This window comes from Mobula hypostoma, chromosome 12, assembly GCF_963921235.1.
Source record: "Mobula hypostoma chromosome 12, sMobHyp1.1, whole genome shotgun sequence".
Taxonomy (NCBI): domain Eukaryota; kingdom Metazoa; phylum Chordata; class Chondrichthyes; order Myliobatiformes; family Myliobatidae; genus Mobula; species Mobula hypostoma.
In genome coordinates this window covers 56,789,070-56,801,217 of record NC_086108.1, presented here as the reverse complement: position 1 = coordinate 56,801,217, position 12,148 = coordinate 56,789,070, and the positions used below count along the sequence as shown (strand labels likewise).

The window sequence follows — 12,148 nt, the reverse complement described above, 5'->3', positions numbered from 1 at the left end:
AGCTGCAACATTACCTCTCGTCTCTTAAACTCAATCCAACAATTGATGAAGGCTAATGCACCGTTTGCCTTCTTAACCACAGAGCTGACCTGCATAGCAGTTTTACGTGTCCTATGGAATTGGAACCCAAGATCCCTCTGATCCTCCACACTGCCTAGAGTCCTCCATTAATACTATATTCTGCCATCATAGTTGACCTACCAAAATAACCCACCTCACACTTATCTGGGTTGAACTCCATCTGTCACTTCTCAGCCCAGTTTTGCATCCTATCAATGTCCCGTTGTAACCTCTGACAGCCCTCCACTCTATCCACAACACCCCCAACCTTTGTGTCATCAGCAAGTTTACTAACCCATCCCTCCATTTCCTTATCCATAAAAATCACAAAGTGTAGGGGTCCCAGAACAGATCCCAGAGGCACACCACTGGTCACCGGCCTCCATGCAGAATATGACCCGTCTACAACCACTCTTTGCCTTCTGTGGGTAAGCCAGTTCTGGATCCACAAAGCGATGTCCCCTTGGATCCCATGCCTCTTTACTTTCTCAATAAGCCTTGCATGGCTTACCTTATCAAATGCCTTGCTAAAATCCATATACACTACATCTACGGCTCTACCTTCATCAATGTGTTTAGTCACATCCTCAAAAAATTCAATCACGCTCGTAGGGCATGACCTGCCTTTGACAAAGCCATGCTGACTATTCCTAATCATATTATGCCTCTCCAAATGTTCATAAATCCTGCCTCTCAGGATCTTCTCCATCAACCTACCAACCACTGAAGTAAGACTCACTGGCCTATAATTTCCTGGGCTATCCCTACTCCCTTTCTTGAATAATGGAACAATATCCACAACCCTCCAATCCTCCGGAACCTCTCCCGTCCCCATTGATGATGCAAAGATCATTGCCAGAGGCTCAGCAATCTCCTCACTCGCCTCCCACAGTAGCCTGGGGTACATCTCATCCGGTCCCGGCAACTTATCCGACTTGATGCTTTTCAAAAGCACTAGCATATCCCTTTCTTAATATCTACATTCTCAAGCTTTTCAGTCCACTGCAAGTCATCCCTACAATCGCCAAGATCCTTTTCCGTAGAGAATACTGAAGCAAAGTATTCATTAAGTACCTCTGCTATTTCCTCCAGTTCCATACACACTTTCCCACTGTCACACTTGATTGGTCCTATTCTCTTGCTCTTCACATACTTGTAGAATGCCTTGGGGATATCCTTAATCCTGTCCGCCAAGGGCTTTCTCATGGCCCCTTCTGGCTCTCCTAATTTCATTCTTAAGCTCCTTTCTGCTAGCTTTATAATCTTCTAGATTCATATCATTACCTAGTTATTTGAACCTTTCGTAAGCTCTTCTTATCTTCTTGACTAGATTTACAACAGCCTTTGTACACCATGGATCTTGTACCCTACCATCCTTCCCATGTCTCATTGGAATGTACCTACTCAGAACCCCATGCAAATATCCCCTGAACATTTGCCACATTTCTTCCGTACGTTTCCCTGAGAACATCTGTTTCCAATTTATACCTCAAGGCAGAATGACCTTTCCTGATTCAATGCTTCCTTTGTCTTCTTGTTTTTCTCTAAGCATTCAGTTACATGTTCAATGGAGAAACAGCTTACCACAAAACAGTTTTTGTGCTGATGTGTGTGGCACGTCCTGGTTCCCAGGTACAAATTATGTCACCAGTCCTGCCCTTCCGAATGCATTTCAGGTTTTGGGGTGGATCTGGAGGATCTGAAATCATAGAATTTGGAATTTTTGATGTAGAGTTATTTCTAAAATTCGTTATTGTGTTTATCATAACTGCAGAAGAGCATTATGCTATTAGACACTATTTGCGTGGCTGAGGGATTGGAGCAGGGGGCAGGGATTCAAGTTTTTGGATCATTGGGACCTCTTTTGGCGCAGGCGTGACCTGTACAAAAAGGACGGGTTACACTTGAATCCTAGGGGGACCAATATCCTGGCAGGGAGATTAGCGGGGGCTACTGAGGTGACTTTAAACTAGAATGGTTGGGGGGTGGGAATCAAATTAAAGAGGCTAGGCGTGAGGAGGTTAGTTCACAACAGAGGGATGGGAACCAGTGCAGAGAGACAGTGGGGTGTAAAGTGAGCGTAGAAGCAAAAAGTACAAAGGAGAAAAGTAAAAGTGGCAGGCCGACAAATCCAGGGCAAGCATTAAAAAGGGCCACTTTTCAACATAATTGTACAAGGGCTAAGAGAGTTGTAAAAGAGCGCCTGAAGGCTTTATGTGTCAATGCAAGGAGCATTCGTAATAAGGTGGATGAATTGAAAGTGCAGATTGTTATTAATGATTATGATATAGTTGGGATCACAGAGACATGGCTCCAGGGTGACCAGGGATGGGAGCTCAACGTTCAGGGATATTCAATATTCAGGAGGGATAGACATGAAGGAAGGGGAGGTGGGGTGGCGTTGCTGGTTAAAGAAGAGATTAACGCAATAGAAAGGAAGGACATAAGCCGGGAAGATGTGGAATCGATATGGGTAGAGCTGCGTAACACTAAGGGGCAGAAGACGCTGGTGGGAGTTGTGTACAGGCCACCTAATAGTAGTAGTGAGGTCGGAGATGGTATTAAACAGGAAATTAGAAATGTGTGCAATAAAGGAACAGCAGTTATAATGGGTGACTTCAATCTACATGTAGACTGGGTGAACCAAATTGGTAAAGGTGCTGAGGAAGAGGATTTCTTGGAATGTATGCGGGATGGTTTTTTGAACCAACATGTCGAGGAACCAACTAGAGAGCAGGCTATTCTGGACTGGGTTTTGAGCAATGAGGAAGGGTTAATTAGCGATCTTGTCGTGAGTGGTCCCTTGGGTAAGAGTGACCATAATATGCTGGAATTCTTCATTAAGATGGAGAGTGACATAGTTAATTCAGAAACAAAGGTTCTGAACTTAAAGAGGGGTAACTTTGAAGGTATGAGACGTGAATTAGCTAAGATAGATTGGCAAATGACACTTAAAGGATTGACGGTGGATATGCAATGGCAAGCATTTAAAGGTTGCATGGATGAACTACAACAATTGTTCATCCCAGTTTGGCAAAAGAATAAATCAAGGAAGGTAGTGCACCCGTGGCTGACAAGAGAAATTAGGGATAGTATCAATTCCAAAGAAGAAGCATACAAATTAGCCAGAGAAAGTGGCTCACCTGAGGACTGGGAGAAATTCAGAGTTCAGCAGAGGAGGACAAAGGGCTTAATTAGGAAGGGGAAAAAAGATTATGAGAGAAAACTGGCAGAGAACATAAAAACGGACTGTAAAAGCTTTTATAGATATGTAAAAAGGAAAAGACTGGTAAAGACAAATGTAGGTCCCCTGCAGACAGAAACAGGTGAATTGATTATGGGGAGCAAGGACATGGCAGACCAATTGAATAATTACTTTGGTTCTGTCTTCACTAAGGAGGACATAAATAATCTTCCAGAAATAGTAAGGGACAGAGGGTCCAGTGAGATGGAGGAACTGAGTGAAATACATGTTAGTAGGGAAGTGGTGTTAGGTAAATTGAAGGGATTGAAGGCAGATAAATCCCCAGGGCCAGATGGTCTGCATCCTAGAGTGCTTAAGGAAGTAGCCCAAGAAATAGTGGATGCATTAGTGATAATTTTTCAAAACTCGTTAGATTCTGGACTAGTTCCTGAGGATTGGAGGGTGGCTAATGTAACCCCACTTTTTAAAAAAGGAGGGAGAGAGAAACCGGGGAATTATAGACCGGTTAGCCTAACGTCGGTGGTGGGGAAACTGCTGGAGTCAGTTATCAAGGATGTGATAAAAGCACATTTGGAAAGCGGTGAAATGATCGGACAAAGTCAGCATGGATTTGTGAAAGGAAAATCATGTCTGACGAATCTCATAGAATTTTTTGAGGATGTAACTAGTAGAGTGGATAGGGGAGAACCAGTGGATGTGGTATATTTGGATTTTCAAAAGGCTTTTGACAAGGTCCCACACAGGAGATTAGTGTGCAAACTTAAAGCACACGGTATTGGGGGTAAGGTATTGGTGTGGGTGGAGAATTGGTTAGCAGACAGGAAGCAAAGAGTGGGAATAAACGGGACCTTTTCAGAATGGCAGGCGGTGACTTAGTGGGGTACCGCAAGGCTCAGTGCTGGGACCCCAGTTGTTTACAATATATATTAATGACTTGGATGAGGGAATTAAATGCAGCATCTCCAAGTTTGCGGATGACACGAAGCTGGGTGGCAGTGTTAGCAGTGAGGAGGATGCTAAGAGGATGCAGGGTGACTTGGATAGGTTGGGTGAGTGGGCAAACTCATGGCAGATGCAATTTAATGTGGATAAATGTGAAGTTATCCACTTTGGTGGCAAAAATAGGAAAACAGATTATTATCTGATTGGTGGCCGATTAGGAAAAGGGGAGGTGCAACGAGACCTGGGTGTCATTGTACACCAGTCATTGAAAGTGGGCATGCAGGTACAGCAGGCGGTGAAAAAAGCGAATGGTATGCTGGCATTTATAGCGAGAGGATTCGAGTACAGGAGCAGGGAGGTACTACTGCAGTTGTACAAGGCCTTGGTGAGACCACACTTGGAGTATTGTGTGCAGTTTTGGTCCCCTAATCTGAGGAAAGACATCTTTGCCATAGAGGGAGTACAAAGAAGGTTCACCAGATTGATTCCTGGGATGGCAGGACTTTCATATGAAGAAAGACTGGATGAACTGGGCTTGTACTCGTTGGAATTTAGAAGATTGAGGGGGGATCTGATTGAAACATATAAGATCCTAAAGGGATTGGACAGGCTAGATGCAGGAAGATTGTTCCCGATATTGGGGAAGTTCAGAACGAGGGGTCACAGTTTGAGGATAGAGGGGAAGCCTTTTAGGACTGAGATTAGGAAAAACTTCTTCACACAGAGAGTGGTGAATCTGTGGAATTCTCTGCCACAGCAAACTGTTGAGGCCAGTTCATTGGCTATGTTTAAGAGGGAGTTAGATATGGCCCTTGTGGCTACAGGGGTCAGGGGGTATGGAGGGAAGGCTGGGGCGGGGTTCTGAGTTGGATGATCAGCCATGATCATAATAAATGGCGGTGCAGGCTCGAAGGGCCGTATGGCCTATTCCTGCACCTATTTTCTATGTTTCTATGTTTCTATTTCAGAGACATGAAAGTTATCTTGTGCCAGTAAAGCTGAACAAACAGGTATGAAATTAGCAACAGAAAGTCTCAAAGAAGGATGAGAAATAATGAAAATATCTATTAACTCAATTAGTGTTTGCAAATATAAAGAAAAGGTTAAAAGTTTCGATGCAAAAAGAAAGCAGATCAAACAATCATTCAAAAACCCTTCAAGCATTATATCTGGGAGTCAGGGTGGAAGAAGGGGAAGTCAAGGGAGCAAGAGAGGTAGAGGGGCCGCAGGAAGAGAAAAGAGGTGACTCCACCAGACTATGACGATCTTGTCCTGTGATTTCTGCTGACAACTTCTGCTGAAGAGGCAGATGCTCAAGAACTAGCACTCTGTGTACTGAAGTCTGGCAAAGCAACTGACTTACTTTCCCATTACACCATTGTCATGGAAAACTTTTCAAATTTATACTGATATCAATTTAAAAAATCTAAAAAAACTTAGTGATTAGTCAAGGTGATGAGTGAAATTAAAGCTACTTACAGCCAGCTTTGACATCAATTCCACAGATCAAATATTCAGTGTTGCAGTGTAGTTTACATGCAAAACTAGTCTTGGAGTTTTCAAATTTTGGTATGTGCGCAGTAACTTCATTAGCAGAGATCTGTATTGCAACCAGCTGCTTGATGTTGTTTTCAATAATACAGAGTTGTTGGGTTGCACACACATTGTAGGATGATTCTTTTAGAATGCATGTTATGTTAATGCTGGATCCAAGTCTGATTACTGAAGCAGGGCTGACTCGCATTTCCCCGTTAGCACAGGATTCTGGAAAAATAAGTCATTTCTAAAATCACGTAGTTACTAGATTAAAAAGCAGTTTGAAGACATCAGCAAATAACATTCCCACCATGATTGTTCTGGGCTTCTTTACAGAAATGCACATGTTAATCACTGTTTTAGGAAATGGTTAAGATTTTTCTGGTAGAATTGACAATTATTTCCACTATTTTATCATTGCTACTAGGGGGCCTTGTTGATAGTGAAGCAAGTTACAATGAATTACAAATAGACTCTGATCATTCAGGGAGATGGTTGAGGAATGGCAAATTAATTTCAACATAGCTAAGTGTGAGATGATGCATTTTGGACAGATTTACGGATTTGTACTTGAGTATTGTGGGCAGTTTTGGTCATCCTGTTATAGGATGGACATTGTCACATTGAGGAGGATACAGAAGAGGATGCTGACTAGACTTGAGGACCTGAGTTAAAGGGAGAGGTTGTCCACACGGAGTCTTTATTCCTTACAGCATAGGAGAATGAGAGGTGACCTAACAGAAATCTATAAAATCATGAGGGGTATGCATAAGGTGCATGGTCAAGGTCTTTTCCCAAGGGTTGGGGAGTCCAAAACTAGAGGGCACAGATATAAAATACGAAGGGAGATTTAAAAGAGGCTTTTGCGAGTACAATTGCAACATTTAAGAGCCATTTGGACATCTGCATGGAAGAGAGGGCCTTCAAGGATTATGGGCCAAACATGAGCAACAGGGACCAGCAGGGAGGATGCTGAGGGTGTGCATTGACCGGCTGGGCCAGGGAGCTTGTCTCCATGATCTATTACTTAATTATTCTCCCTACATGAGGAGAAAATCTGCAACTCAGAAATCCATAAATTATTATGAAACCTTTTAGAGAATGCTAAAGTTATAGATAATATACAATAGATTTTTTTTCTGGAGTAGATAATTTCTTTCCATTTAATAAACTATGTTTTGTAAAACAACACAGGAGTTATAGACTCTGATCAAATTATCCTTACTCAAGCTAACAGTTATTAATAACTTAAAGTCAGTGCAACTGGAGCTCTCTTCTGGGTATCCTAGTGTGCAAATTATCTTATAATGCTTCTAGGTAATAATTAATAATATTTTTCTTTGAATGGCTTAGTGGCAAATGTATTATGGATTGGCACCCAATTTACAGAGAGGCTCTAGGTTCTTGTGCTGAATTAATTGATCATACAAGAGACTCTGTGAGGGCACTAGAAGCCTTTTTGACAATTGGCTCTTCATGCAACAGCAGCTAAATACTGCAGATGCCAAAACTCAGAATTAAAAACTGAAAATTGGTAACTGGTTAGTAGCTCAGGCAGAATCTGTGGTGAAAGTCAGTTAGTATCTTAAGCTGGTGGACTACTCTTAATGTCATTGAACTGTTCTTAGGAAAGTGATTGAACGTATTTTGGGGAATTTTCTGTTCTTAATCCAGTGTCTGTGGTTTGCTGAACATGACAGTATAGTGGAGAATAGGATTTAGTGCTGCACTAATACTCTTGAAATTCAACTACTTATTTCCATAGGATTACTCTTGCTTGTCCAAGTTCAGCATTTGATGAAGACACAAATTCAAAAAAAGGTTAAGAAACTTTAAACAGGCTAGGAGGCTGATGATTTACTCTCAGCTATCTACATATACAATCAAGATAGTTTATATTAAGCTTACCAGTTCCCCTGGGCTTGTACAGCAAGATGATGATTAGGCTAGCTATCCAACATATTCCAACAAACTCCATCAAACATCACAAAAGAAGCTGAGATTATAGGTTCTCCCTGAAAAGAAATAGTATAACACTCTCAGTCCCATATGATCAACTTTTGCTGCCTCTGAGACATTGACATCTGGGAGCTTGAAGATGCTCATCCTTTCCACCACTGAAATTTCAGTGAGGTCTGGTATGTGTTTTCCCACTTGCCCTTCCTTAAATCCACAACTAGCTCCTTGGTCTTGCTGAGGTGAGGTGGTTGTTGTGATACAACTCAATCACCTAAACTACCTCACTCCTGTGAGCCACCTTATTGCCATCTGAGATTCTACCAATGACAGTGTGGTCATCTGCAAATTTCTAAATGCTATTTCAACTAAGCTTAGCCATACAGTCATAAGTATAGAGAGAGTAGAGCAGAGGGCTAAGCATGCATCCTTGAGGTGCGCCTGTGTTGATTGTCAGCAAGGAGGAGATGTTATTTCTGATTTGCACAGACCGAAGTTTCTCCAGTTTCAGATAGTGGTACAGAGGCCCAGATATTGAAGCTTGGCTATTAGTACTGAGGGGATGATGGTGTTGAATGCTGGGCTGTAATCAATAAACAGCAGCCCAACATATGTCTTGTTATTGTCTTGGTTCTCCAAAGTAGAGTGTTGTGGGCAAATTGCAATGGGTCCAGGTCCTTGAGCAAGCAAGAGTTAATTCTATACAACCTAAAGTGACTATACCTCAGATTATGGACATTTGGTACCACTCTGCAGGAGATCTCACATTTTGGTTGGTTCACCAACCCTTTCAAAGTGTTTGACTGCACTGTCCTTGAAGGGAACAGGCGTAAGATGGGTAGGTTTGGCCATTATCTAGTTGGTGTCTATACGGGAAAGAAAGGGGTGGAGCCCATCAACACAACTCAGGGTTTAAAAGTTTCATACAGACACTAGATGCATGGAAATAAAAAAATGTTTATTGAAGTTGCAGATGTTGAAGTATATTTTTATATATGTAACTTCAGAGCTTGGACCATCATGAATGATATGTGCTGTCAAGTGAAGTGGGGGTATATACACCTGACAGAAACACTGTCCCCTTGTGCCATCACACCGGCACGTGATCTTCTCCACCATAACTCACACTTATTCCAATCCACTGCCGTAGGGAAGGAAACTGCTTGTGTTCCCCAGCTGCATCCAAATACAGAGAAGTCTTTCATCAGCACAACGTGGATAATTCAAGGGATCAACTGCGTCATGAACTGTCTCTTTGTCAGACACTGCTTGCCCAGGGGCGGAATGGTACTTCAGTCGCTTGCAGGGATAAATGCCAGGAGGGAGATTAGTGGGGAGGGATGAACACGCAAGGGAATCATGAAAAGTGTAATCTCTGTGGAAGACGGGGGGGGGGGGGTAAAGACGTGTTTGGTGATAGGATCCCTTTAGAGGTTCTAGAAGTTGTGAAAAATTATGTGTTGGATGTGATGCTCAAGGTGGGTAGGTTAGGACAAGAGAAACTCTATCCCTGTTAAGGGAAGATGGGATGAATGTGGATGTCTGAGAAAAGGAGGAGATGTGGGTGAGGGCAGCATCAATGGTGGAAGAAGTGAAACCCCGTTCTTTGAAGAAGGAGAACATCTCTGATGTATTGGAAAGGAAAGCCTCATCCTGGGAACAGATGCAGTGGAGATGAAAGAACTGAGAAAAGGAATAGCATTTTTACAGGAGATGGGTGAGAAGAGATAGTCAAGATAGCTGCGAGAAACAGTAGGTTTATAAAAGTTGTCAGTAAACTGTTTGTCTCCAGAGATGGAGACAGAGGGATTGAGAAAGAGGGGGGTGTGTCAGAGATGGACCAAGAGAATTTAAGGGCAGGGTAGAAGTTGGAGGCAAAGTTGATGAAATTGATGATCTCAGCATGGGTGCATGAAGCAGCACCAATGCAGATGTCAGTGTAGTGCAGAAAGAGTTAGGGAGCATTACATGGACTGTTCGTAGCCAACAAAAGGGCAGACATAGCAGGGGCTCATGCGGGTGTGGGTGTGAGTGTATTACGCCTCGAGTCTGGAGAAAGTGGGAGGAGAAATTGTTGAGGGTGAGGACTAATTCTGCCAGATGGAGGGGGAGGGTGGTAGTGCAGGGTAACTTGCTGCGTATTTTGTTGAGAAAGAAGCAGAGAGCTTTAAGGCCTTCTTGGTGGTGGTATTGAAGTGTATAGGGTCTGGACATCCAGGGTGAAAATGAGGCAGTCAAGGCCAGGGAGTTGAAAGTTGCTGAGGAGATTGAGGGTGTGTGAAGTGTTGTGGATGTAGGTGAGAAGGGAATGAATCTGTTGTAGTGAGATGCTGAGGGGTCAGTATTTTAACATGATTGTAGCCCATAGTGTTGTTCATTGAATTAGAATCCTATACAAAGATGCCTCCTCCACCACAAGCTGCAAAGACCAGAAACAGATTGGAATAGAGGAGATTGCGAGAGTTGCCCAAGAAGATGTCAGCAGTGAGAGGAATGCAAGTAGGGTGAGAACTAATAACAACTTGAAGATATTATCTGAAAGAAGATGGATGACTCAATCTTCCTCGCACATCTCAGGTAAGGCTGGCAGGCTGAAAAGAATGTTAATAGGTTCCTAAGGCTTTCATAGGTCTTTACTGCATTGCATAATTTTGCACATGGAATAAAATAAATCTAGCCTAACTTTTTAAGTCATTGCTTCAGCAGAGCAGTCACCAATACACAAGTATTTCCTATAGATGGAGACCCATACTGAGTTAATGGCAGCATGCTAGCCATCCAGGCACTTTGGTAGCATAGCTGTTACAGCTCGGGGCGTTGGAGTTTGGCATTCAATTCTGGCATCCTCTGAAAGAAGTTTGTACGTTCTTCCCATGAGCATGTGGATCTCCTCCGGGTGCTCTGGTTTCCTCCCACAGTCCAAAGGTGTACCGTTTAATAGGTTAATTGGTCATTATAAACTATCCTGTGATGAGGCTAGTGTTAAATAGATAGGTTGCTGGGCAGTGAGGCTCGTTGGGCCAGAAGGCCCTGTTCTGCACTGTATCAAAAAATAACTAAGTAGGTAAGTAAGTTCATTTTATTTAAAAAAAAGCACACCCAGAAAAGTTCATTACTAGAACCAATTCCAGACCACTCTAAAAACATAAAACAGGGAATTCAGATAACAACCATAAGATCATAAGATCTGGGAACAAAATTAGACCACTTGGCTTATCGAATCTGCTCCACCATTCCATCATGGCTGATTTATTATCCCTCTCAATCCCATTCTCCTGCCTTCTCCCTGTAACCTTTGACACCCTGACTCATTGAGAACCTATCAACTTACGCTTTAAATATACTCCATGATGTCGTCTCCGCAGCAGTCAGTGGCTATCAATTCCACATATTCACCATCCTCTGGCTAAAGAAATTCTTCCTTATCTCAGTTCTGAATGGACACCCCTCTATTCTGAGGCTATGGCCTCTGGTCATAAACTCACCCTCTGGATATAAGCTCTCCACACCCACTCAATTTTCGATAGGTCTCAATGAGATCCACTCTCATTCTTCTAACCTCCAGCAAGTACAGGCTCAGAGTCATCAAACACTCTCCATACATCAACTCTTTCATTGCTGGAATCATTCATGTGAACCTACTCTGGAACCTCTTCTATGCCAGCACGTCTTTTCTTAGCTAAAAGGCCCAAAACTGCTCACAATACACCAAGTGCAGTCTGACCAATACCTTATAAAGCCTCAGCATTACATCTTGTTTTCATATTCTAGCCCTCTTGAAATTAATGCTGACATTGCATTTGCCTCCCCTACCACCAACAGAATCTGCAAGTTAAACTTGAGGGAATCTTGCACAAGGACGCCCAAGTACACTTTGCGTCTCTGATTTCTGAATTTTCTCCCCGTTTAGAAAATAGTCTATGCCTTTATTCCTTCTACCAAAGTGCATAACTCTACACTTCCCTACATTATATTCCATTTGCCACTTTGCCCATTCTACCAAGCTGTCCAAGTCTTTCCGCACACTCCCTGCTTCAACACTACTTGCCCCTCCATTTACCTTCATATCATCTGCAAACTTGTTCACAAAGTCATCAGTTCTATGATTCAAATAATTGACATTTAACATGAAAAGAAGCCGTCCCAGTATTCCACCCGCCCTTTAGAATACATCTTTGGGATATATCTATCCTGTGCCTTCCGAACTGCTCCCAGAAACTCCAACTCTTGCTGTCATCCCTGCTAGTATCCCTTTCAGATCAACTTTGGCCAGTTCACCTCTCATGACTGTAATTCCCTTTACTCCACTTCAATACTAACACATCTGACTTTAGCTTCACCCTCTCAATCTGCAGAGAGAACTCGATCATATTATGATCACTGTCTCCAATGGGTTCCTTTACTTTGATCTTCCTAATCAAATCTGGGTCATAACATCCAATCCAGAAT

General features: G+C 42.6%; 1 protein-coding gene across 2 annotated transcripts in view; it reads right to left on the bottom strand.

Moving 5' to 3' along the window:
- il12rb2 (interleukin 12 receptor, beta 2a) overlaps nt 1-12,148 on the bottom strand; it is an 87,537-nt gene that overhangs the window by 60,069 nt on the left and 15,320 nt on the right. For both annotated transcript variants that reach the window (XM_063064953.1, XM_063064954.1), the window contains exons 2-4: nt 7,652-7,758; nt 5,687-5,971; nt 1,645-1,759 (exon numbers count right to left, since the gene is read on the bottom strand). In XM_063064953.1, coding sequence (XP_062921023.1) covers nt 1,645-1,759; nt 5,687-5,971; nt 7,652-7,721 — 470 coding nt within the window. In that variant the 5' untranslated portion in view covers nt 7,722-7,758. The remainder of the gene's footprint in view (nt 1-1,644; nt 1,760-5,686; nt 5,972-7,651; nt 7,759-12,148) is intronic.